This window comes from Oryzias latipes, chromosome 13 (assembly GCF_053564925.1).
Source record: "Oryzias latipes strain Hd-rR chromosome 13, Olatipes_Hd-rR_3.1".
Classification (NCBI taxonomy): domain Eukaryota; kingdom Metazoa; phylum Chordata; class Actinopteri; order Beloniformes; family Adrianichthyidae; genus Oryzias; species Oryzias latipes.
The window spans coordinates 5,318,052-5,345,064 of record NC_136249.1 but is presented as its reverse complement, the minus strand read 5'-3'; the positions used below and the strand labels follow the sequence as shown (position 1 = coordinate 5,345,064).

General features: G+C 40.7%; 1 protein-coding gene across 9 annotated transcripts in view; it reads left to right on the top strand.

The window, feature by feature from the left end:
• bcas3 (BCAS3 microtubule associated cell migration factor) overlaps window positions 1–27,013 on the top strand; it is a 335,083-nt gene that overhangs the window by 119,305 nt on the left and 188,765 nt on the right. For all 9 annotated transcript variants that reach the window (XM_011482979.3, XM_023961828.2, XM_078929751.1 and 6 more), the window contains 2 exons: window positions 10–206; window positions 693–790. In XM_011482979.3, the coding sequence (XP_011481281.1) occupies window positions 10–206; window positions 693–790 (295 nt within the window). The remainder of the gene's footprint in view (window positions 1–9; window positions 207–692; window positions 791–27,013) is intronic.

Genomic DNA, 27,013 nt, shown 5'->3' with positions numbered 1-27,013 from the left:
CATTGTCAGGTGGAGATTGTGACCCACACAGGACCCCACCGCCGCCTCTGGATGGGCCCTCAGTTCCAGTTTAAGACCATTCATCCTTCAGGTCAGACAACAGTCATCTCCTCCTCTTCGTCGGTGCTTCAGTCCCAGGGCCCCAGTGATGTCCAGCAGCCCCTTCTGGACTTTGACACAGATGACTTGGATCTGCACAGTCTGCGGTATTTTGAAACTTTCCTACATCAAAGAACCAAGAACAAAACTGTCACTATTGTAGAAGCCTTTGATTTAGACACTGTGTTTGACAGAGTTAAACAAATCGTACATGTCTCCACATCTGGGTGAATGTGTATGTTCATCCTCTTGCTGGTCCAAGGTCTTACAGTTGATCTTTATCATTCTTTACTCAAAAGTTAGGTCAAAGGCTCAACTGATAGGTCAGGTGCATGGCTTAGCCAGCATGGACTCTACCAGGGGATTGATATTAAAGTTTTCAGAGAAGTCAATAATTAAATACAGCTTGACTTCTTTATCACTACATGCTGAATGTTGCACCATCTATTTCAACTACTGGAAATCGTTATTGCTTGTATTTGAAAGATGTAAACAGTAGATCCATACATCTGAGTGTAACCCATTTTGGGAATTTAAATGTTACTGTAGTCCTCTTTGTGATTTTTTTTTTTGTGCTCATTTTTTGTGTGTAGGATCCAGCCAGTGCGTTCAGAACCTGTCAGCATGCCCATCTCTTCACGGTTGATCACTGATCGCAGAGGACAGTCAAATATTTTGGACAGCGGATCAGGTAAAGGACTTTCTGCCACTCTTTTTAAAAGTTTTTTTTTTCTGCTCTGCTCCTGTTTTTTAGTCTGCTTCCATTTTTTACATCAGCACTAGTACTGAGGTTTGTCTCAACTCAATCCACTTTTGGTTCATTAATCTTGTTTCCCTCTGTTAATCTTACAGTTTGTTTTGATGCTATCAATGTAGCCATCTTTGGATTCTACTTGTACACTAAAACTCTGAATGATCAAATCCTTGCTGCTAAGTAGTCAGACACCATTGTTTATCTTTGCCCTGTTATCCAAAATTAGTTGATAACAGCTGTGTTTAAAATTAAATGTAATTAATTAAAAAGGACTTAATTTGAAAGAAAACATTGATTTAATAAATAAAATGCTACAAGTCAGGTATGACTACAGGACTACAAACAGGTTTTCTTTTCTTTTGAAAGGTGTTTTGAGTCAAATAAAACAATATTTTGAGACATGTTTCCTTTCAGATCACGCATTTGCTTTAACAGTAAAATGTTATTGTAATGTTAGTTGCTGTCTATAAACTGGTGTGAAGAGTTTATAGAATTATACTGGAAGTTTTTATTGTTTGGTTATCGCAATAACATTAGATTGTGCTATCGTGCTTCTTGGAAAGTGCAAACAGACAACTCATTGATAAAATGGTTTTCTTTAGAAAATTATAATTTATTACACTGGAATTGTTGCTCTATGGGATTATTTTGCATTAAATAGTTGTTGTAAAAAGCTATGCTTTTTGGGATGAATCATTGGAAAATATTTGTATTCTTTTTATTCTTATTGTTGAAGTTGTTCCTGTTGTTCTCCCTAAGTTAGAGTTTGAAAACATGAGACCATAGGGACCATGTGAGGCAGCTCATTGGTGTGTTTCCTTGATGCTCAGATGCTTTGTTGACCTTGTTTGCTCAGATGCATAGAACTTGACATGTCTCAAACTGTTGTTAGTTTCATGGCATTATGAATGTGCAAGGAATCAGTTTAGAGCTGGTCCAATTATTTGGTTTGCTCATACAAAGCTACAGAAGTGAGAAACGTCTTTCCTGATTGGCATTTCCTAGTACACGAGACCCTACAACTCCTGTGAAGCCGTATAATAGGTAACAATGAGAGTGAAAAAAACAAAAGGACCTGTGACGGTCCTCAGCTAAGTAAAAAATACAGGTTTGTGTCAGGAAGGGCATCCGGCGTAAAACTCTCTGCCAAAAAGCACATGTGCGCATAATTGGAAGCTGCTTTTCTGTGGCGACCCCTGAAGGGATATGCTGAAAGGTGAACAACAGCAGTAATAGTAAGGATCATATTATTTGACTTGATTAAGATGGAGAAAAATGAGGTTAATTTGTTATGATTATAACCCTTTAACACTGAAGGTGTTGCCAGGGAGACACGCTCTTTGACATACCATAACTTGATTGTTTGCGCAATCAACATGAATCAGCGGGTTCCGACTCAGAGCGGCTTTTCATAACAGTTTTGCATCGATATGCAACACACTACTAACGCAAAGTGTTACGTAAAGTCGCAAAGCTGCTTTCCTCTACTTCAGAATCTCCTGGAATCATGCAAGCACTGTAAACGGTTGAAGAGTTACGGTAGTCGATAATGTAAATACTGGAGCAAAAGTTCTGGTGTTAAAGGGTTTAGAGATTATTGAAAATGATGCAGAATGATTGCCTAATAAGTCAGCTGCTCAACTCCTTATGTATTTATCTCTGACATAACTGACCCAAATTTGACCAATTACATAACAGTTACATGTGTGAGACAAGAAAAAGTTTAACTTGGGTGATGTCTCAAAGGCAGGGTGTATTAACAAATGTCTTTTGTCGGGGAAACCTCCTATCGTCGCAAAAAGCCTCAAAATGATTCTAAGGTTAGTTGGTTGATCAGTATATTTAAGCATCATTACCACTGAGCGGTACAGTCTGGTCCGGTTTAGAATAGTCCAAGCAATTAAGGTGAGCGTTTGCACTCAAAGTTGGGCCGTCACGGCACATGCAGAGTACGAACTTACTGCGTATGTTTGTGTCTTAGAAGGGCGACTACAGCAGAAGCAAAGCTATCAACAATCACGGAAGCCCATTTTTTGGCTTTTGGTACTTGGTATATACAATTCATCTAATGTTGTTTGAGAGAAAATTGTGGGCGACGAAGAGGAGTACTGCTGAAAAGAGGAAAAACTTTGGCCTGGATCTTGAGTCGGGATTGTTGCAGGCATCTTATCTTGATACACGTCGACTGAAAGACAAAAAATTTAATGTTTGGATATGTTGGCCCTGGTTTGGCACTTTCTTTTGGCGTAATGACTATCCACCAATCAACGGGTTTCATCATGTGACGACAATAACTGTTCTGTCCCATTTTTCTATGGACCAACAACCAACGGTGGCCCAAAAATGGTACAGTTTAATGTGTCCATTTGATAATGGAAACGCTCAAAATACTGGACCGGACTGGACCGCTCAGTCTGGCCCGGTCCGCTCAGTGGAAATGAGGCTTAAGAGACCATCAAACTGGGGAAAATCTGTATTTATTTATTGTTTAAATGCCAGTAGTGGACGAAAAGTGTTAGTAAAATAAAATAAAAGGGTTTTACTGGAAAGGAACACTAATATGGAGGCTGGAGTCCTCCACAGACGTGAACGAGAAGTCGTCTTTCCTTCTTTTGTTGTCCTGCCATGAGGAAATTTGAATTAGAACTTTTTTGTTATTGTTTTTCTTGTGTTGCTAACTTTCTGGTTAGATTTGATTTGAGATTGGCGCTATCTCAGTGGTTATGATCAAACCTGACTGAGGATTTCTGTCTAAAAATGTTCTGAATCTTGATGCTGTTATCATCTGTCCTGAAAATGTGTTTTGGGTGTGGTGGCCCAGACATCAGAGCATTCAGCGACACTGGAAGTGAGGAAATAATCACATTTTGCGTGACATATCTAGTTACCTTGTGTTTGATCAAGTAGATAAAGACTGGCGTCTGTGACATTATCAGCTGTGTCTTGTGACTTCACCTTTGCTAATCAGACAAATTCTATAGCTGTTGTTGTCTTTGTTTATGTGTCAGAAAAGATGACAAGAAACTATGAAACCTGAGGGGTCCTAGCTCCCTGCGACATCTTTACCTATGAGCTTGATCAGATCCTACTAGTTAAAATACTATTAATAATAATTTAATCATTAAACTCTACTAATGCTCCAATAAATTCAGTCAGGCTTAAGGACTTTCATTGATCGCTCAGCTGAATTAGTCGGGGGGGGGGAGCAGTTGTATCTGGATGGCCGTTCGCTAACTTTATCTGCTAAACCCCCGCACATCTTGTGCGTAATCTTGAACTGAACCATTGTTTCTTTTTTCCATCCATCTTCTTCCATCTTTGGAGAGCTGTATCTGTGGTTTCTCTGTCTCCAGCCAGTATCATCTGTGTTTTCAGTGTTCCCATTCTCTGCTTTAGTGCAAAGAGAGACAGGCGGACGGAGGAAGGCCGAGGGATGGAGGTGATGCTTATCACTGAGTGTACATGTGCAAAGGGAAGGTTCTGTGTTGTGTCCTGCCACTGCCTTGGCGCCGCCTCTTATCACACACACATCACTTTTGTCTCAACCCTTGAAGAATATGCATGTGTGTGGTACAACATAACCAGTGTGCAATGTTGGTGCAGGCTGTTTTTAAAAAATAGTCTTGCACTATGACGAATTAAGTCCTCCAATGATCATAAAAATACTAAACGTCTAACCTTCCTAATAACCTAGCAATTGTAAAGTGTTCCTGCATTAATGCAGCTTTATGAATTGTCCTCATAAGGTTACAGTCCTTACCAACATAGTACTTTTTCACCTTTTTTAATAGTACAATCGGTGACCATGAGCTGTCATGTGGATGGAGCTCTTCCCACAAATAGTAGAAATAGAAATATGGATGTAGATCATTTTTGTTTATATATCATTTATGAAGCATTGGTGTCCCTAGCAGTTCAGGATGTGGACCTTGCCATGTGTCCAGCATTGTGAAGCCTGGTTGGGACTGATGTCAACTGCCAGTCATTATTTGATTGTTGGCCACAGACCTGCTTTCGAATGGCGTATAATTACATAACACTTTTCTATAGAGATGAAGTAGAGCGGCTGTCAAAATGGTGTGAGGAGAACAACCTGCTCCTGAAGACAAAGGACCTGATCATTGACTGCAGGAGGAAGAAAAAAGTTCATATCTCAACATTCCATCAACAGGCAAAGAGTAGAGAGGGTTGCAGACTTCAGATTTCTAGGAGTCCAGATTGAGAAAAGTGTAACTTGGAGCACAAACACCTCTGAGTTGCTGACAAAGGCTCAGCAGAGGCTCTACTTCCTCTGCCAGAGACTCCTGCTGTCCTTCTAGCAGCGCAGTACAGAATCCATCAACACAGCAGCTCAAAAAGAGTCCTCCAAAGGGTTATAGACTTGACCCAAAAGATCATTAGCTGTCTTCTCCCACTGCTTCGAGAGGGGTCAACATATCCTCAGGGACAAATCACACCCAGGACGCACTCTGAACTGTTACCTTCAGGACGACAGTACAGAGCAATCAGAACACCTACAAACAAAGTGAAAAACAGTTTCTATCCCACAACCCTCACCATGCTTGACAAACATAATCACACACGCACAGGAGGGCTGCTCCAACGGGAAGTGTGCAAAAGGTGGGCTAGCATGAGCTTAGAGTAGTTAATTGTGTTAGGAATGCCTTAATTTACTCAACTAATTTCATTGTTTTTCTTAGCATTTATAGTGTAGATCATAACACTTTGTCTTGTTCACTTTTCTGAATATGCAACTGAATGACACTTTCTGGAATTTTTTTGTGCATGCAACATGTCACAATGACAAAAAAGCCTATTCTATTCTTCCTTACTTTAAGGCCCAAAGTGCTTTACAGTCACAGACTCATTCCCCCACACACTCATTCACACACTGTGACGACTCCACTGCCGAACACTGAATGCCAAATTTAACCACTAGAGCAGGCAAGGCGGGAACCGACCCTGCGATTCTTCAGTCAGATGTCGACCACCCTACCTCTGCACCAAGGCCGTGAAGCAGAGGTTTCTTTTGGTCAGCATTGCAGAAACCTGACGAAGCCTCACACTGAATTTTGTCTGTCATTTACTTGAATGTGTCTCCATTTTATCCAGTCGCACTTTCCGTGATCCAGGGGGTGTGAAAATCATCATTTCCAATAAGAAATGAAGAAACGCACATGTGCCACTGCACTGCAAGTCATGAGCCTGTGGGAATATAGAGCCTTGACATTGTTCCTTCCAGAGTCCTCAGGCCATAAAACTGCAGTGACTCACTTACAGTCAGTCAGTCTCCGCGGTGTCTGCTCTGATCTTATCTCGGCCCATACACTCTGCTTATCTCTGCTTTCCCCGAGGTGATGGGACGCCGTCTGCATGACACACATGCTCTCACACACTTGCACAGAGCATGCTGTGCAGTGTTTCCACTTTTTGACTCAGCAGATCTGTCTTGAATTGAATGGAGAAGCACAATATTAGTGCTGCTGTGTTATTTCTTCAGCTGCACTGTAGTGGATCGATGTGCAGCTGTTACAAATACACCCTGTCTGCACACTGTGCCTTGCCATGAAGTTTGTGTTTAAATGTCTTTGTGTGTAGAGACAGCCTTAATCAAAGCTAGACTACACAGTGACGTCCTGTGGCCCAGCGGTTCATATCAAGACAAAAAGAAAAGGAGACAGACCTGAAAGACAGATAACACAGAAAGACTGAAAGAAAGAGTATTTAATCTGCCTTTATGCATCCACGTGTGGGTGTGTGCGTGCACGCAAGCCGCCCCTTTGACACTGCTGTTGTTGTTTTGACCCTGTAAAGAAAACCACAACAAGAAACAACAATAACTCTGTGCATCTGCAGCCCTGTTGTTTTCTTATATTGGGTGTGCGTAAATCCTTTTCTTGGTGGCCACATCTCCTGCTTGCTGCTTTTCTGTCTCTGTGACTACTATCAGTGAGGCAGGATCGGTGAATGAGTGGTATCTGGCATCCCAACAATTTAAGTGGTGGTACATGTAGTTTGATCTTATAAAACTAACAACATTGAATAGGACTTCAGTTGCTTTTTGTGTTTATCAAAGCTGAAATGACACATCATTTCTAAAGCCCAGCGTGCTGAGTGTGACATGCCTCACCTGGAGATTTTGCTGATGGACCCGCCCACCTCCTAGCTTACAGGGCCTATATCATGCAAAATAACCTTTTTAATCTTTTAAGTGTTTTAAAATGCTAATTCCTCACAAAAACAACCCCAAAGTGGGATTTTGATCTATTCACGCAATTGTGAATATTCCTCTAAAAACCTGCACTCTAAAGGTCCGTACACACCGGGACGAATATTCGCCAGGCGTTATTCGCCAGCGTTTTTCGCCACGTTTTTTGTGTTCACACCCAGGCGATTTTCGCTGACGATGAGCCGAGCGAACATGCAATTTCATTCCCTGACATTAGATGGCGCTTAATATAAACAGAAATACTCCTGTACACAAGGTGGCGCTGCGCAACTTTACGCTTCTTAAAGTCGCTTTTCCCTCAGAAGAAGAGAGCAAGTATTTACGCGCTTGTCAGAATCATACAAAGAAAACGTGAATATTTCAAGCACCAGTAGCTCCAACTGGTGCTTGGTTCGGGGATATTTTAGAATGTCCGTCATGTCGCGGCAGTGTAGACGCTACTTGGCGTCTATCTTCTTCGCTGGTATGTGTGCTCAGCAAGGCAGTTTTGTGTTTGAGCGCCCCCAAGTTGTGTTTTACTGTAACTTCAGAAACTCCAGACACGTGTGCAATAGCGCCGTTCTCATTGGTCGAATAGATTTCGACGCGAGGCGTCGAAAGAAAAAAACGAACCCGAGGCATTTTTTTTTTGACGCTTTGACGCGTGGCGTTTTTTCGCGTCGGTGTGCACACTGTCATTGGTGCCCTTTGTTTAGTCACGAGGCGTTAAACATCCGCGAAAATCGTCGGCGAAATTCGTCCCGGTGTGAACAGGCCTTGAGAATCAGCCCTTCCCAATCCCCAAGGCTAACACACAAACCCACTTTCTCCGTGGAGCTAGCAAATATGCACATCCATCTTTGTAAAAGTTTGGCTGTTGTTTGTTTTCTTGGGTGAAACGCAAACACGCTGCAGAGGCCGGCTCTAGGTTGACGTCATGAATTGGTGACATCCACTAGGAGCGAAAGTGGGGCCTCAGAGATCGAGTCATCTTACATCCGGGTTTGGAAACAAGGTCAGGAAAATAAGTCATATTTAATAAAAAAAACAAATGTCCTTTTGTGTGCCAAAGGAAAATTATTATCATATGCATTGATATTGTGCATTGATACTATAAAAGGCTTAAGAATAGCATGATATAGCCCCTGTAAAACTTTACCCAACTCTTGCTAGTGTAAGAAATTATGGCTAAGCGTGAAAGCAAATATTCATTATATATTGAAGTTAATTAAAATGCTTAGATGAAAAGTTTGTTTTTTTCATTGGCTATCTTTTTGAAGTTTATTTAAGACTTTTCACCTGAAAGCATTGCAGCCCCAATGCAAGAGTTGTCTGTATTTCACCAGGTTATCTATTGGCATTTATGGTTGTGCTGTGGACCTGTCCATTAGCAGCATCCTGTAAACCAGTGAGTTAATGAGTGAGAGATCAGCAGCAATCAGCCATTAGCCACATCCAGTCTGCTTTATCACAGCTCAGTTTAGCACTCCTCCTGGTGTGGAGACATACCTCTGTTAGTCAAAATTCCATCTTGATTTTAAGAAATAGTAATTAATGCTGAGTTATTCACCCTCACTTCCGCAGTCAATTCTTATTAAGTCATTATAGCCATTTTGAGATCTGCTTTGTTGTCAGGAAATGTTAGCCATCCTGAGGGAAGGCCATGTAAGAACAGCATCATCAGCATCTGCCCTGGAAAGGTTATGGAGTTTCCAATTTACTTATATCAACTGGCAGATCCCTTTACAGGATGGAGACCAACCAAAGGTCGTCCATGTCATTGAGCTGACCCATTTTCTAAAGACTAGTTGACACGCTTTTGCTGTCATCATCCTGAAAATATCAGCAAACCATTATCTGTCGTCTACTCATTCAGATGTAATGACTGACACTGCCCTGCTTGTTTAACAAACATCTGGACAGTACTATCAATGACGGAACATTTGCTGCGTGGCAGTAAACACTCAAAAAACACAAAACTTCCATCAAAATCTTTTTGATCATGCTACTTGATGATACAGCACTGAATATCTATTTCAGAGACCGTCCACAGTCTGTGACTGTTTCTCTTCAACCAATTGGGGCCCGCTTTTTCACTTTTACTTATAACAAAGAGTTCTTTATCTGCTAGTTTCATCTTACTTTCATGGAAATAATATTTGTAAGGTATGTAAAAGCTCAGAGTAAAAAGAGAAAGCAACAACTTGCTTCACACTGCAAAAGCTCTAAATTTAACAACTAAAGGATCTAGTTTTCAGTTTAATTGACATAATGCCGATTTTTTTGCAGCTACAAGTTATATTGTCCTATTTGCCAATTTCTCAGTTCATTGAAAGCTCAAGTGGTTGTCTGTAGTTTAATTTCCAGATGAGTCTCATCCAGAGCAGGTTCTTGAGCAAGACCCTTCATGTTACTGGCTAACTATGTAGCCACAAGGGGGCCCAAGTCTGGGTCTCCCAGTGCCGGTCCCCAACCCAGATAAAATACAGGGGGGTGTCAGGGAGGGCATCTGATGTAAAAATCTCTGCCATACCAATTGTGCGAATCAGTGAACGCTGATTTCCTGTGGCGACCCCTGAAGGGATTATGTCAAATCGTAAACAACCTTAGAAGTGACAAATCCTTTTATGTTTTAAAAGGATTAACAAGTTAACCTATCACAGTAAAATGTTGCCCTTAAAACAACAACTTGCAGTTGATTGGGTAACCAGATTTAACGTGTTACCCACGCTAAATAGTTCACACAATTTTTTTTACATGTTTGTCATGTTTGGATCAGGTAGATCAACATAGAACATGCAATGTGATCTTTTTTTGCACTTTTATTTTGTTATTGGACTCACCAAGTATCAGCAGTTGCTTAGTAATTAAATGAACTTGTTGATATCATTTGATTTAGTTACAAACTACTTTGTTGTCGCTTTTGAATCGAATTCAATTGAACTTTTTTATTTCACACGTGGGCTGCACGGTGGCGCAGTGGTTAGCGCTCTTGCCTCACAGCAAGAAGGCCGCTGGTTCAAGTCCCGGCTGGGGGACACGAAAAATACATCAATTGGGGACCTTTCTTTCTGTGTGGAGTTTGCATGTTCTCCCCGTGCATGCGTGGGTTCTCTCCGGGATCTCCGGCTTCCTCCCACTGTCCAAAAACATGCTTCATAGGTTAATTGGCAACTCTAAATTGTCCCTAGGTGTGAGTGTGAGAGTGCATGGGTGTGTGATTGTGGACGTTCTACCCTGCGACAGACTGGCGACCTGTCCAGGGCATCTTCTGCCTACGCCCAAGTAGCCGGGATAGGCTCCGGCAACCCCGTGACCCCGAAAGGGACAAAGCGGTACAGAAAATGAATGAATGAATGAATATTTCACACGTCATGACAGTTCAAAGAAAAAAACTATTGATAGTTCCATTACAGCTCACCAAATATCAGATCAACCAATCAAATAAATAAATAGGTTCATAAATAATGATTACACATTTTTGCACGTTTTTGATGACCTGGTCAAACAAAGGGGTTGTGTAGTCTGGTGGCAGTGGGAATGACCGGCCTGTGATAACGCTCGTTTCTACACTGCGGGTGTCTAAGTCTGCCGCTGACGGAACTCCTCCTTTTATATGTTATTGTAGAATTAGTCCTTTTCCTGTTTAAGGTGACCGTCTATTCATATTCTTAGCTTGGTTCTTCCCTGTTGGGGTTTCAAAAATCTGGTGAAAGGATCCCAGGTGTTTTTGTGGACAACAGTATGTCCTTGCACAATGGGCTTCTCCTACCAAAAGCAATATATAGACAACAAAAGACACTAGCCATCATGTTTCAGATTTTTCTTCGGGCTGACCCTTGTGTTTTTGGACTTTGGGACAAATCCACAGAACTCTGATAAAGTGCACAGAGAGAATTCCATACAGGCAAGTTTGATCTGGGGCCTCCGTCTTACTTTAACTAGTTCAGACAACAACAATAATTGCTAAGTGGAAAATGAAATATTGTTTTTTACGTATTTAGATATTCATTGTTTTGTATAAATGTATTTTGTAATATTTATGCACACTTCTGTTACGTCTCTATTTAAGTACCTCCTGCTTCAAATCCCTGTAATGACCATTACTGGTTTAAGAGGAAAAGAGTTTTCCTCATCATTATTGTCTTTACAGACTCAACAGCAGAACCCAGATCTGTCAGGAATGACTGGTCGACAAGAAAATGTAGATTTTTATGACGGTCAACACCCAAACACAAGGAAAGACTCTTACACAAACATCCCTTCCATCATTTCTTTCCTCTTTTCTACCTCCCTTCATACCTAAGCAGTCATTTAAAAGACAAGGCACCTGTTCAGTGGTATTGTCCTCTTTTTTTTTTCTTTTTCTGATACACACATCCTCTAGTAACCTATACCCCACAATTACCTCGCAGTCTCATAAAGGGGCCTTGTATTTTTTGCTATAGCCGTCATTCTGACAACAGTGAGCACGTAGACTAGAAAGATGCCCTGCCATCTGATCTCTCTCTTTAAGACAAATACCCTCATTTCACGGGAACCCCAGCTACCCTTCCAACAAACACACACATGCGCACTCACACACCTCTTTTCTTCAGATTTTATTCTCATCAATGGCCCCCTTGTCACTTCACTGCTTCTCTGCCCCTCCACCCATCCTGTTCATCGCCTCGGGGTGCTTTCGGTGACCGTTGGCTGGTGACAGGACACAGGAGCTGGTCATCGACGCTCCTTTTTCGTCTTTGTCATCACCAGTCATCAGGCTAAGAGACGCACTGAAACGCTATCAGGAAAGGAAAAAGGAGGAAAATGATATTTTAGAAACTGAAAAAAAAAAGTAAGCCGAGGGAAGACAATCAACACTATCAGAATATTTTTCAGGCTGCTCTTAGTCCTTCAAGCTTTAAAGTGCTTAGTGCTTGCATGGATCATTTTGGTTGGGGATATTTTCTGTCTCTCATAAGTGATAAAAATCAACCTTTCTCCTTAAAACAGCAGGTAGTTCCCACAGTTTCAGGTTTAAGCAAAGGTTTTATCAGAAAAATGAATAAGCTGGCATGTTACATTTTGATTTGATTAGATATGATGTGAATTTATCCCTTCGTTGAAGAAAATATTTTTTGTTCTGTCCACCTAAATTTTATAATCAAAAGCAGTCTTTTCAGATATAATTTACAACTTTACTAAAAAAAAAGAGCAAAATTGTAGGCTGATGATTACTGTGGTGGTTGCTCTACAGATTATGCATCTACTGGATTTGCCCTGCTAGTCACCAAGTCCATAAAAAGGCACAGAAACTGTGCTTGCATAGTCATTGTAAATGTTTCATCTTCTTTATTTTCCATTCACCTCTTTATTTTTTTCCCCCATTTTCTATCCCTGTATCCATCCCTGAGATTTCATTTTCCACGTGAGAGGCTTTGGGGACTAGAGGGTGGTTTAGCCACATGTAGCGATTTGTGGTAAGAGTGTCTGTGTGACTGAGAGAGATCCGGGTGTGACACAGATTGTTATGGGTGAGTGCTGATCAGGTTTTTGTGGAGCTCTTATCTCTTTTCCTGTGTGTCGTTGTGTTGCTGCACTTTTAATCTGCCAGAGCTGGAATGCCCTCCAGCTTTAGTGCCATACAGCAAGTGCATGTGTGCCTGTGCATCCATGTGACTGTGTGTGTTCGCAGTGCCAGAGGGCAGTGGAGACTAAGCAGCTGCTCTTTATAGTGAATGAACGGACACCAATGTGTCGGGCATCTGCCACACATTCAGCCTACCGCCTACCCACTGGAGTGAGTGTCTGTTTGAGTGAAAGTGAGAGAAGTCATGTTAGTGTGGGTAATCACATCAGTCAGTTTTTCAGTAGGTCCTTAAATATTGGATTGTACCCCTGACACTGCGGAAACTGCAATATTTGTTTGCTTTTTAATGCAAATAATAGCAACAAATATTACTCAGACGTATTTTTGGTTTGATGTGAGCATACCCGTCCGTCATGCTCACCTTGGTTGTAAATTCTTACAGACACAATATGTAAGAGACGTTCCTTCTGTTACAGAGCTTTCATGTGTATAAATGCAAAGGTCGGGGGTTTCTATGGGTGCCACCCTTTCATTCCAATGACCTCAATCTGTGGTGGGCACTCTGCCATGCTGCCCATCCCTCCATCTGCTGCTTCATCACGACTCTCAAGATGTGAGAGGAAAAAAGGAAGCAGCCGTACAAGAACTCGGCCAAATGTCTCAATAAGGAGGCAGAAGATGCCCAGTGTTTTATTGGTCCAATATAACATTAAGACCCTTCATAGTGGTTTGCTAGAATCCTGGCAAAACAATCATTCAAACCAGGTATTTTTATTAGAATTTAAAAAAAAACAAAAGAATAAAGTGGTTCACCTTTCATGGCCTCCCGGATTTGTTTGTGCTGTTTTGCTTTCTTTTTTTTTTTTGAGGTTATTGTTTTCTCAGTCCTGGTTGGCTGTAGACCATTGTCAATGATACAGTATTTGTTCAACTCACAAACATCTTTGATTGCTAGCAAATCTTTGGTTTCAGTCTATAATACTGGATCTATTTTTCTGCAAAGGTTTGAACTTTGAGAAAATAAACAAGAGAGAAATAAGTGAAAATCTGCAATTAAGCAGGGACCACTGAAAGAATTTTGAGGTTTCTACTTAATCTAATTATCAAGTTTATTCTGTTGGTCTGTTTAAATGGATAAGATTACATTTCACGCCAGAATAAAGACTTTACAACCTGTGTGGCTTGTCCAAATTTAAAAAATAGGCATCAGTATTAATGAGGTCATTGTCTGAAACTTGAATATTAAAGTCAAGCTTTGAGAAAAATGAAAAAAAATAAACAAAAACTCTTGTTTTATTGATAAATAAGGTGCTTGTGACAATAAAATTAAACTACATCTAACTTTTACATTATTACAACTTGTAAATAACCTTCTACATTTAATTAGGAAACACTTTCCAAGTCAGGAAATAAATATTATGAATAAATAAATATTTACACTGCAATTTGAACTGAACTTTAAGCGTAAATTTGAGGTAAGTTTTTGATGAAGTCTTCTGACATTTTACATGTATTTAACTATACTGAATTGGCTTTATTTCAATGTTCTGCGTTATGGTAGAAGATGAAGCCAGATGTTGTTGAACTGGGAAGTTGTTCTACATCAGGTACAGAGAAACTAATGGGTTCCATGAACGTATGCACCCTTAATCCGTCTTTATCTGTTCATTTCCTTGTTAACTGTCCTTTATTTTATTTATTTTATTTACTTTATTTATCCCACAACGGGGGAAATTGTTCTCCGCATTTTGACCCATCCCCTCGGGGGAGCAGTGAGCTGCAGACTGGCCGCGCTCAGGGGGCGACAGCTGGCTTGGGAGGGCGGGGATCGATCCGCCAACCCCTTGGTTGTTGGACGACCTGCTCTACCGCCTGAGCTAAACTGTCCGCCATTTAAGTATTTATAATAGAAAAGAAATATTCCCTTCTCTGCTGCCGTGCCGGTCCCAAGCCCGGTTGGATTGAGAGGGTTGTGTCAGGAAGGGCATCAGGCGTAAAACATTGCCAAGTTAACCGTGCGACTCAACCTCAAGGGAGGGTTGTTTCGCTGTGGCGACCCCTGATGGGAGAAGCCGAAAGTGAAAGAAGACGACATAAACAAAGCTATAACATACATTTCTTTTAAGGACTCTAAACTTGGAATTCTGCTAATCACACAAACTTCTGAATGCTTTTCAGAGTTGAAGATGAGCGTATGGTTCCTATAAGGTTAAAGGAATTACGTGCCTCATCTCTGTCTATTTCTATTCTTTGTCTACAAGTCTCTCTCTCCATCTCAAATCACTGGAGACAAACACAACACATTGTCATCAGGAGTGACACATCTCTCTTTTTGCTCTCCCTGCTCTCCCTCCTTCCATCTGTTCCTGTTTCCTTTCCCCTCCTTCAAACTTTCTCCATGTGCGCTCTCCTCTCCCTCGCTCTCTCTCTGACACTAACACTTCCTGACAGTGTCTCCATGCTGTCGCACACTAATCCACCTCTGAGAGGTGTTAAAGCTCTTCTACACACACACTCATGCTCTCCAGATCCCGTAAGGTATTGATCTGCCGTCCCGTATGCTCTAATGGGATTTTTTACACCTCAGCATCACAAATGCTTAATGCGTTGCATCACATCTGATGTGGTCAGCAGCGCAGACTTACATGCACTCACATGCACACTTTCGTACACAGGAATGATTACAAGGGGCTAAGGCTTGTTGGAAAATGTGGTAAAAAATAAATGCAGCACAGAGGAGGAGAATGCACTCAGCAGCATATGCGTCACACTCCCTCAGCATCTGACTCGTGTCACAGATGTTCTCTACACAGCAACACACACACCACTCAGAGTGGATGAATGTGACAAAAAAATTATAAATCTTTGTAGATTGATTTTGCTGACTGATAAACTCCAGCAAGACCCTCTAAAGGGTAAAAATACATATATATATACCTAGATATATATATATATATACCTGTGTGTGTGTGGGTGGGTGGGTGGGTGTGTGTGTGTGTGTGGGTGTGTGGGTGTGTGGGTGTGTGGGTGTGTGTGTGTGTGGGTGTGTGTGTGTTTATATGTGTGTACATGAGCACTTTGTCTTTAACAGTAACAAAATGAAAAATTGCTTCAATTTATTGGCCTTTGTTGTTTGTATCCAGTGAATATGTTCCTATTATAAAAACACCATTACTTTCTGTTGTTTCCCAGTTGTTCAGCTTTGCAAAGATTGTGAGGCATGGACAGTTAGAATGTTGCACATCTGCAGTGCAAAGAACAACAAAGCCCAGAAAAGTAAATGCTATGTGAACGTAAAAACCAACACAGGAATGGGACAAGAAATGTCAAAGTTTAAGAGAAACAAAAATAGATTTGCACAATAAATGGGTATTTATTTATTTATGTATTTACTTGCTTGCTTGCTTATTTACTTACTTACTTGCTTACTTGCTTGCTTGCTTGCTTGCTTACTTGCTTGCTTGCTTGATTGCTTACTTACACATTTTCGCCAACAGGCCAAAGCCCATTGAACTGTTGCTGTATGAGATGCATTTACGGAAAAAAAAGAATGTATTTACATTTTTATTTCAATTAAACAGGATATAGTTCTTAAACTATAAAATGACTTGATGTTGATAGCAACTAGTATTGTCAGTACTTGGATTTGAAAGACCACGATTGTCTAGAGAATGATGATTATCAGGAGATTTCAAAAGTAGGTCAAGCAGCACTGGACACTTTTTAAGAAAAGCCCTCAGTGAGACAGAGGCCTCGGTGGTGGGGGGGGGGGGGGGGGGGGCAGTTGGTCTTTAGCTGTTAAAGCCTTAGTCACTCGTGTGGGAGGTTGACCCATACAGGTGCTACGGCCTTCTGGGTTGTCTGGGCCCATGGAAGGTTGTAGACATCCTAAGGGGAGCACAGGTGTGTCTTGCAGTTACCTTGAGTGTTGTGCTGCCACTTTAAGGGGACTGTATGTAATGGTCATGTATGGTTATGATGCGTGCGGTAAGTGTATTAATTTTTTGCCACATTATTTCTATTAAATTTTCAATGCAAGAAAAAACAGGAACAGATATTACATTCCACTCAATTCAGCCATTACAAAAATTGCAACTTTAATCAACAGTATTTAGGTAATGCTTTCTCTTATTTTAACCCACCCCAGCCCCCTCCCCACCCCAAGAACAAGAGTGTGGTAAGTGTATTCCGAAGTATTTGTGTGGATAATGTAAGTTACACACACTTATAATGTGTGGGTGATGCCTTAAAGCCACTCTCTAAGTGTTGTATAAGTGTTCGCTATCACCTGCTGCCTGCAGCATTCTCATAGAAAAATATGAATGAATATGTTTGCTCTATTTTGTGCGGCCCCCCTGTCTGCCCCGTACAGGTTTGCTGTGCAGTCTCTAAATGACACAATACTAAAAAACACAATTATTTCTTACTGGCTATCCAGGTGTCCAGTTGTCCCTGCATTTGAACATTACATGAACAAAACATGATCTACTGCTTTTCAATAGAATTAATGAATGCACTTCAGTTCAAACGGAAAGTTATCAGTGTAGAGCTATACTTTTATCAGTTTGTAATTATGAGCACAGATAAATGTATTTGCACACAAAATATTTCATTTTTATCACATTGAGCTGCTTTTAAAAGACACAATCTCACTCTTGGCTTTTAACGCCCCTCCTTTCTTTTTTTTGCTTTGTTTTTTGGTGTCACCTCAAGGCTGTCCAGGTGGAGACATGCTGAAGATTCATTTCCTTACCAGATGTGTGTGCGTGTGTGTGTGTGTGTGTGTGTGCGTACACATGCACACACACACACTTACAAAGATACTATCTGTTCACCTGTTTCTGCTAAACCACAGAGGCCACCATTGTGTATTGATGTGAGGCAGCTAAAGACCAACCTCCTCCAGGTGACAACAGGTGTGTTGTGTGTGTGTATGTGGAAGGATAATATCAAGAAGGATATTGTTTAATGTGTGGTGGTGGGAGTTTTAGACAGAGGGGAAGAGGTTACTGCCTTTCTATCCTCACCTGGAAATTATATTCTACCTCCATTTTACTGGTGTGTTTCCAATCACTGCAGAAACGTGAGAAATGTCCGCTAGAGCTATAATGTCCGCTAGGGAATTCCTCCCAAATTTCCTGTCTGTCTTTCATTGTTTTGTGTGTCTGTGTGTATTTATGCAAACATAGGTGAAGAAAAAGGAACAGAGGGAGAATTTGTATGCTAAACTCTATCAAATATGTCAACCTCAAGCACGTTTGGATAGATTTAGAATTCAACACTTCTATTGTTTCTTAGATATGTAAAGTCACGCATGGAAATCTGCTCAGTAAAACAGGAGGTTAATGCCGACTGCCCATGAAAAACGATGTAATCTATGCGAGTGTCTGCTTTTTGCCCCACAGGCATACATTCTCTGTAATAATCTTTTAGCAGCAAAAAAGTCCCATAAAATGTAACCAATTTCAAGTCAAAACAGTTTTTTAAGAAAAGGGAACATCACAAAAAACGTTCTCCAAATACAATCTACAAAGAAGAAAAAAACATGGCAACCAAGGCATGAATAGTCTTATTAGCACTGTTTTGAATCCAAAGAAAAGCTTGTGTTGAGTGTGTTTAAGTATCAATGTTCAGACAGTGAGAGCAAGTGAGGAATTACTTCTTATGTTTACAAGAGCAAACTTCTAAATGACTTGCTTTGTGTGAAGTTCATTTTTTTGGCTGTTTCTTTCTGAGAAAACGTTCCTATTTCTTTTTAGATAGTCTTTTTGGTAAGTGACAGGTGAGGCGGAAAATTAAACTGTAGTTTATGAGTGACACAATCTGTTATTCTCCACGTCTTTGTCATACTTTGATCACGATAGCGTTTTCTACTGAATCCTGTTCCATCTCTGAGTGTCTCCATCCGTCAGTAGAAGGAAACTCCGTCCTGCACTGATTCAGATGGGCAGGAGTGAAATTCAGTGACCGTTTCTGCATAAATATCCTCTACATTAAATCATTTCATCGCAGCTGAATTCGACATTATTTACTCTTTGTTAGATATGTTTAAAGATGTTAAATCTCAGTTCACATTTGATTCATTGCGTATTTATGTAATTTAATATTTAAAAAAAAGCATTTTACTTGTTTGCTACGTGGGAACAATTTTAAAACAATTCTTATCTTCAGAAAAATGACACAAATTTTAAACTTGTGTTTTCTTCATAACTCAATTTAGTACTTTTTTGAGTACTCAAACTTTTTTGTTTAATTTTTTGGACCGATAAGGTCTTGAAAGGAGGGTGCATCAGCAGAGCTTTGGCCTTCAGACAATGAAGTGACTGAAGGAAAAGAGGTTGAGATGTTTAGGCAGAAAAGCACATACCTTTGTTGCTCACACACACACACACACACACACACACACACACAAATGCACATACAGACCCAGGCGTAGCCTCGCTGACGACCAGCAGAAGTGGCAGCACTAGCAACACACATGCTGCGGCTGCAGAGCGTTGCTTCTGCTGTCACATATCATGGCACAGACAAAGTGACAGCTTCCTTAGACAGAGATGCTTTCCTTTGTTCTTTTGTGCTATTTCTCCATTCTGCTGAGCAGATCTTCACTGTTATCAGAGTGAGCAGGTAGCTTAGTACATTTCTCAGCATCTCTGCTAGCCTTTTTTGTGGATGCTGCAACTCTGGTACCCTTTCCCTGCCCACTAAGATATCCCTCCATCTCATCTTCCTCTCTTTGGTTATTATTTTACTTCTTTTGTAAACCCTGCGACAGACTGATGACCTGTCCAGGGTCTTTGCCCAACAGTAGCCAGGACAGGCTCCAGCAACCTTGCGACCCGGAAAAGGATAAAGCAAGTTAAGGAAATGGATGGATTCATGTATTTTTTGTAAATTTGGAAGCTTTTTCTTAAGATAATCCCCCTCTTTCTGGTTTGCTTTCCTCCCTAGATTTTTTTTTTAAATTTTCCTTGTGTAAGTCTCTCCGTCGTTGTTATCAGCAGCACAGGAAGCTGTTGTTTCTACATTGCAGTTAACAGTTAACATCCATCTATCTGATGACAAGAGGAAAGAGTCCAGATGTGAACAGCTCTCCCATCCCTCTCTCTGTCTATTTTTCTGCCTTTCTTTTCATTAGTGTTTCCTCTCAGTCAGAGAGCTGTGTTTGAATTACACATCCTGCAGGGTCTAGACATTAGCCTTGATGGTTTGAACCAATTTCTGGCACCAGTGCTGGCCTGGTATTCAAGATTAGATCTTTCTTTGTCAGCTTGATTGATAACATAGCTTTGGTATCCTTGGTTTCAAACTGAGTTTGTGTCCATTGACATAAATATGATATTCAAAGATAATAAGTATGTTGTTAAAAGTTATAGACAGTCCTTTTTCTTGTCGTTTTAAGAAGGAATATTTGAAGACAAAAGATACAAGAAGTGGGTCCTAACAGGTCACAAGAGGAGTGCTGTGACATCTGACAAGTCACCATCCCAAAAGGACTGGAAGAGGAAAAACTAAATGCATTATTTGTGTTCATTTAGTCAAAACAGCCCTGCACTATATAAAAATATGCACACAAACACACACACCTTTGTTTGAATGGTTTACATGGACATCTGCATGTATTTGACCTGATGAGAGAAGAAAGAAGTCTAGCTGGAGGCCTGATTTTTGTTCCAATCCAGCACTACAAGTGTGTATGCACATGGGGCCTGCACTGAGTAAAAAATGCAGAGCAAGATTTGGATAAAGCCGGAAATGTATTCAGAAGCGTAACACATACGGAGAAAGAGTTTGCTGCACACTAGAAGCACATGGACACACTGACATGTGTTTCCAATGAGAGGCACTGTATGAATGGAGGAGTGGGTCAGCCATACAGTATGAAGTCATTCAGTCAAGTGTGTGCATGTGTTTCCAGTCTGCATGCGTGTCTACAGACGTGTGACTATTTATGCAGAGTGCTCTTAAGAACACACTTACACGTTTGCCTTAAAAGCCAGTGTTGGCTGTGGTGTTCACATCTGTGAGCGTTGTACAACTTTCACGTTTTTTGGAATACCTTTAGATTCTTAACTAGCCTTTGCCTTTGTAGGTTTGTCTCTTGTCTGCAGTGTTTGTGTGTCAGTGTGCTGAAATGCCGTGAGACACCAGACAAACAAACACACTTAATACAATTATCTCTTAGCAGAGACGAAAAAAGGAGACAGGCGGCACCTTAGAAGTTGCACTGTCTGGTGTGTATGTGTGTGTGTGTGCATGACGGTGACGTTGTCACTGGCAGCAAGTTGTGGCCTTTCCACGCTTGGCCTCCATTGCAGTGTTTCCATCCTTCCCTCCAGTGCCCCCCCAATGCTTGTCTTTCTTTTTTACAATTGGGGCTTTCCTTTGTAATTAGTCAGTCTTGCCTCCCACCTCCTCCCCTGAAGGAGAGGCCAACTTGTATTGCACATCAGCCTCAGTAACAAGCACCCTTTCCCCCCCGTGGCAGCGGCGCTTCCCCCCTGAGGCGTCAGGAGTCGGAGCTTAGCTTATAGCATGGCAGCTAACGAGGCTCTGGAGCCTCAGAGCGCGCCCTGGCGCCGGCCAGCCACATCCCCACTGGTCAGCCTTGTACTAATCCAATAAATGAGCTGCGCAAAAGGGCAAGTGTCACACACTCTGAAGGCCTGCGCACACTTGCATTTAGATGCACACTCAGAATGCTCAAGCAGCGACAAGCTGCCGCTAATTGTGTTCTGCCTTTCCTCGTCTCTTCCTTCAGCCTCACTAAAATTCCTCAGGCAGTGGCCACAGCTCATGTCTGTGTGTTAGTGGTAGGTGTTCATGTATGTTTTATGGTTAAGTTTTTTAACACTGTTCTTAAGTTGATGTTTATGTTTGATCCTAGTTTCCATCTGAGTAGGTTCAATGTGGCTCTTTTAGTTTTTGAGGAAATGTCCAAAGGGGAATTGATCCAGGGAAGGTGTGATGCCGTGTTTTATTCCACTGACATGAAGCTCAAAGCATCAGGAACCGTGACACACGCCGAACTGTCTTGCATAGATAACAAAAGCTTCATGTTGGTTTACCAATGTGCAACATGAAACAGCTGTGTCTTTCCTGGTACAAATTACCAGTGACAGAAGGCTAGTAGAACTTTAGAAAACAATGTTTTTTAAGTCATTAAAAAAATGTGCACATGGCTTGTTCCATCACCTAGTGTCACGTAAATAGGCTTTGCATGAGTCCTTGTGTACACATTGCAAACTTAACTGTGAAAAACCCTTTATTTAAAAAAAAAAAGTGACTTAATGTGGAAAAAAGGTTAATACTAAACTTATTTCATCTTACCTAATTTCTTGCAAATGATCAGTTGTTCATATTTAAGTTAGAACATGTTTATTTCTAATGTGAAGAACTATAAGCACTTAAAGAGGAAATTTAAAAAAAAGTGTGCTAACAAAAAGAAGTTTGCTTGTTTTAGTAACAAAAATGAGGTTTGCTGTAGCTAAACTCTAGTCTGAGAACGCTGTCTGCTGCAATAGTATTTACTTTTTGCATATGCAAACATAAATTTGTCATTAAAGACCCACTCCTATGAAATTTGTGTTTTTGGTGTTTTTGACATGTTCTCATGATGGAGGACATGCATGAAGAAAATTAAGATAAGTGAGTATTTCTTCATTTAACTTGTTGTGAATCAGGAGCAGATGAAAAAATGTCGTTTTCAAAAAGAGCGTAGTTGTTACGTCAAAAATACACCGGGTGGCCACCAGCTCCCTGCTGATGCATCCACCTGCAGATAAATAGATGTTTTTCTCGTCTGAACTGGAATCTGGATCTGAACTGTACGGCTGGACAGCTCCAACATTGCTCACTATTTTTGTTGCACCGCTAATGTTAGCTTTGGGTTCTTAAGGGTTGTAAGCTAGTGGGGGAGAGTCTAAACAATGCCGCTCTGCAGAATTTTTATTTTGGCCAAAAATGGCATAATCCAAATTATAATGCTTTGAAAATAGATCAGAAGATGATTGGAGTAGGACTTTAATAAAAATAATATACATTTGCAATATCTACAGTAGTCTTGTTTTAAATTGTGTTTATTTTATGAGTAATTCCAAGCTATGAATTAAAGGGATTTTACATTTGTGTCTTCTTGATCAAACTTAACCAAAGGTTAATATAAAAATGAAACTAAATCCATTCTGTACATTTTTTAATTTCACCATTTCTTCACTTAATGGCCAAAATGCCATAGTCTTTACTTACAGCATGAGATGAAGTACCATCCCTTTATCTGTAAGAAACTGTTTTATGTCAGTATGTCAGTTACCAGTGGCACTTATTTTCCTTTTTTAGTCTATTTTTTATAACAACTTCCAAAAACAGCTGTTGGTCTTTATACTCAGTCCTGACACTAAAGCTACATAATAATTACATTTGTGTAAAGCTAACATTGTTGAGTACACCTCAGCAGTTACTTACACTAAAATGAGATGCTGTGTTACTTTCTGATCCATGAATGCTGCATGGAAAACTGTCAAACTCATTACTCTCAAAGGCATGTGTCAGCCCTATGATCATTTTTAGCTTTTTATCGAAATCCTGCCTTAGTCACCATTTTATTAAAGCTCACTGGATGAGGCATTTTTGTGGAACAGCAGCTGTTTTGTCCAACGTCTGATAAACAAATATGACTTAATGAAGCGGTGAGCAGTTTGAGTCTTTCTATACAAATCAGGGACACATGGTTGAGTGTAAATCTGCACTCACAAACACACTCATGTAGTAAACACACTGATGACACACGCACTAACAAGAGGCTTTGTGTCATGTGTCTCAGCCTGTGTCCATGTAACCCTGGGAAAATTCTGTTTCTTTGAGATGCTTCCGTGAGTGACTCAGGTACTGTCATCCTCATCTAAAAGCGTGTTACAATTTGTAGTACTCTTCCATTTGTAACTATGTATGGTGTAAAACATGACACATCTTACCACAGGAAAGCCCTGAGCCAGAACAGACAGGAAAACTCTGGAAAACCAGGATACAATTTGGCACTTATGGAGCCTAAACGATTTCCTCCTGGGTGTTGGGCTCCATCCTACTGGGAAAAGCCAGAAGAACAGCAGAGAAAATTACATCCGGGAAAATGTTTATGTAGCGCACTCTGCTCCCTCACTTTATGCCCAGCAAATGAATGATTATTCGTCTACTCTTAACCTCTGAGAGGGGGGTGAAGTGGAGGGAGATTCTTTCCAGCATTAGGCTTGGAAGGGGCAGCTGCTGACATAGTTTACCCTCTTTGTCACTACACGAGCCCCCTCTTTGGCAGTTGCATGTATGTGGAGAGCTCTCTGTGAAGCTGCTCGGTGCAGTGCCAGTGGTTCAGTGGGAAAGGAAGGGGATTGGGGGAGCTTTCACACAAAAAGGGACACAGTTTTACCCTCATTCCACACTTGTCTCACTCGTTTCAATCTGTACTCTCCCACTGGGTCAAGTTGGACGGAAATAGACAACGTTTATCCAAACTTAATAACCAGTTGGGGCTGGGGCCCAGGCTAGGTATTTGAGGGGTGTACCTTCAATTTATTGAAGGTCTGAATAATGAATGAAGTCGAGAAATTGTGTTTAAATCATAAACTAGTGATTTGTTGTGGTGCAGAAATTCAAAGGGTCAACTACTGATGTGAAGACTGCAGGTTTGGTCCCCGCCTTGCCCTCCCATGTGGCAAAGTGTCCTTGGGCAAGACACGTGAACTCCACATTGCTCCTGGTGGTCATAGGTTGGCGTCATAGTAAGGCGGGCGAGTATGTACATGAGTGAATGTGACTGTAAAGTGCTTTGGGCCTTAAAGCAAGTAGGTAATCACTGAATAGGTATAAACCATTTGCCATTTACTGTGGCTATAAAATATGGTAAACCAAAGAAACTTAATAAAAACTTTCGTCTTTGACACCGATGTATTAGACTGAAGAAATCCTAATGTCAAGTTAAAAAAGTTGAAATATACTGATGTTACACATCAGGCTCAATGAATCAGTGAATCCTAGCAGGTGGTGAGTGACAAAAATGACACATCACTTCCCTTAGATGCATTACAACAGTCACCCTTCGCATCGTCTGCGCTTCAAACAACATTACTGAAAGATGAACCTGAAAACTAATTGTAATGTCCTACCAAGAAATAGGAATGTCTTTAACATTGTTCTTTTTATTCCTTGTTATTTGCTTATCTTTGCATTAAGTCTTGTATTAAGTCTTTATTTGTGCAGAAAGTATGTCGATTTTATTTTGTATGAAAGCAGTGATGCATGTAATATATTCAGCAACAAGCAGTTGGGTTTAATTAGTGAAGTTTCCTAAAATATAAATCTTGCTATGTTGATCTTTTAGTGAAACTTTGTGTGCAGTCCCACATTTTTGCATAGAAGTTGTTTGTGTTGCGGTGTTTTTTCAATCACGTGTTTGTAACCTGAATGAAAGCTGGTCACATCTCAGTAACTGTCCATATTCTGTCCGTATATTATTGAATTGGAACATCAATGAAACTGTTACAAACAAACCCTGCTGGAGCCCGTCCACATACAACCAGAATGTTCATTGAGATCTTTTACTTTATTTACTTTACTGCCATACTATACCATTTTATGACTGATATAGTTATTGCTTCTCTTTAAATGAAGCATTCAGGTAAACTCATCACATATTGTTTAGCAGGGCAATGGGCTTTTTTGGATCAGTAAGAAAAATCCACAGAACATTCGATGATAAATGATAACAAGCCTTTCAGATTAGTTGTCAGATTACCGGTAGTTAGTATTGGTTAAAGGACACAGTGGAAATCCCAGACTAAGCCAGCATCTTTCCTTTTGCTGTCTCCATCAATGTGTTCACTCTAACTTAACACAGGAGCATCTAGGTGATGGATGGATGTGAAGGAGGGATGGGGTAGGAGTCATGGGAAATAACAGGCATGACTCTGCTTTTGTTTTCCTTTAACAGCTCATTCGCACATCACGTCTTCATATGCAGGCAAGCAATTTGTCAGCTTGGGCTGCCCCTTCTCCATCCTTCCCTCTTCCTCCCTCAGCCTTTGAATCGTACTCCAGCTGCATCCAGTTGGGCTCATTTCGTGTCACAGTATGTGTGTTTGCATGATTATGTCTGGGTCTGCAGTGCCTATATTTGAGGGGGGGGGGGGGGGGGGTTATGACACACACACACACACACACACAATGCAGCCCCAGGACCTTGACAAATTCCCAGTGGAAAAGTGTGGCGTCTCAACATCAGGACATCTGGAAGTGGGCATTCTGCAGTCAGCAGCCGCTCTGCTCCTTGACTATATTATCTTGTTGAAAAGTGTCATATTTGTGCATTTAAACACACACATTACACGTCATGTAGGTGCATTTATACATGTATATCTGTGTGTGTGTGTGTGTGTGTGTCGATGTCTTCTTCAGATCTTCAAATGTTGTGTGTGGGTGAAGAAGACCTCTTGAGTGCATTTCCTTGCATGTGTGTGCGCGTGTGTGAAGGGGTCAAGTGGTGATTGCTGATGTTGTCTGCTTTAAACACATGTTTAGCCAGGGCCCACTCAAACGTTTGGCAACCATTAGACAACTTCCTTTCTATCTTCCGGAGTTAGCTCTCTGTGGATTTGCGTGTGTGTGGATGTGTTTAAGTGTGCTGATGCATTTGCAGGTGTGGGCCACTTGGAATGAGTTCAAAACTGCTTTTATTTGGTGAAATATTCAACTTGGAAAGATGTGAAATGCTTGTTCTAGTGATTCACATTGAATCCACAGATTTCTCCCAACTCTTGGTTTTGGTTTGGGATCAATGCAGCCGTGAACTTCACTTGCAACTGTGGCTTTTGAGAAGAGGCACACATAAACACATACCAGGGCACAGACACCTAAGGGCCACTGTCGGTCATCAGGAAATGAAAGGATCAATTAGCTTAGAGGGAGATGAGTGGAATAAGGAGAAAAGGAGTTGGAGGAAAAGGAGTGTCAGGAGTTTGTCACAGATTTCACAGAGTCATTTGCCAAGAAGAAGAAGAAATAACCAAACAAAAAGACTACTAAAGTTGTTTTACATTAGTCCAAAAACAGTTTAAACTGTTGTTGGAATAGATAAGAAACACCTTTAACATTATGTATTTGGAATGTGCAACGTTTTTATTTGAATTACCAGTACATACGTGCATACTTAAAAACTATACTGCAAACAGAGAGAGCTTAAACATTAGGAAAAGAACACCATTCTGAAGACAAATTATATACATGGACAGATGATTTCACTGCTTTCTAGCGATTTTCTCATACGATATCAAAATCTGTTAACATACATTTCTACATACATATTTAAAAAGGGAAAAATAAGCTAAAAAAA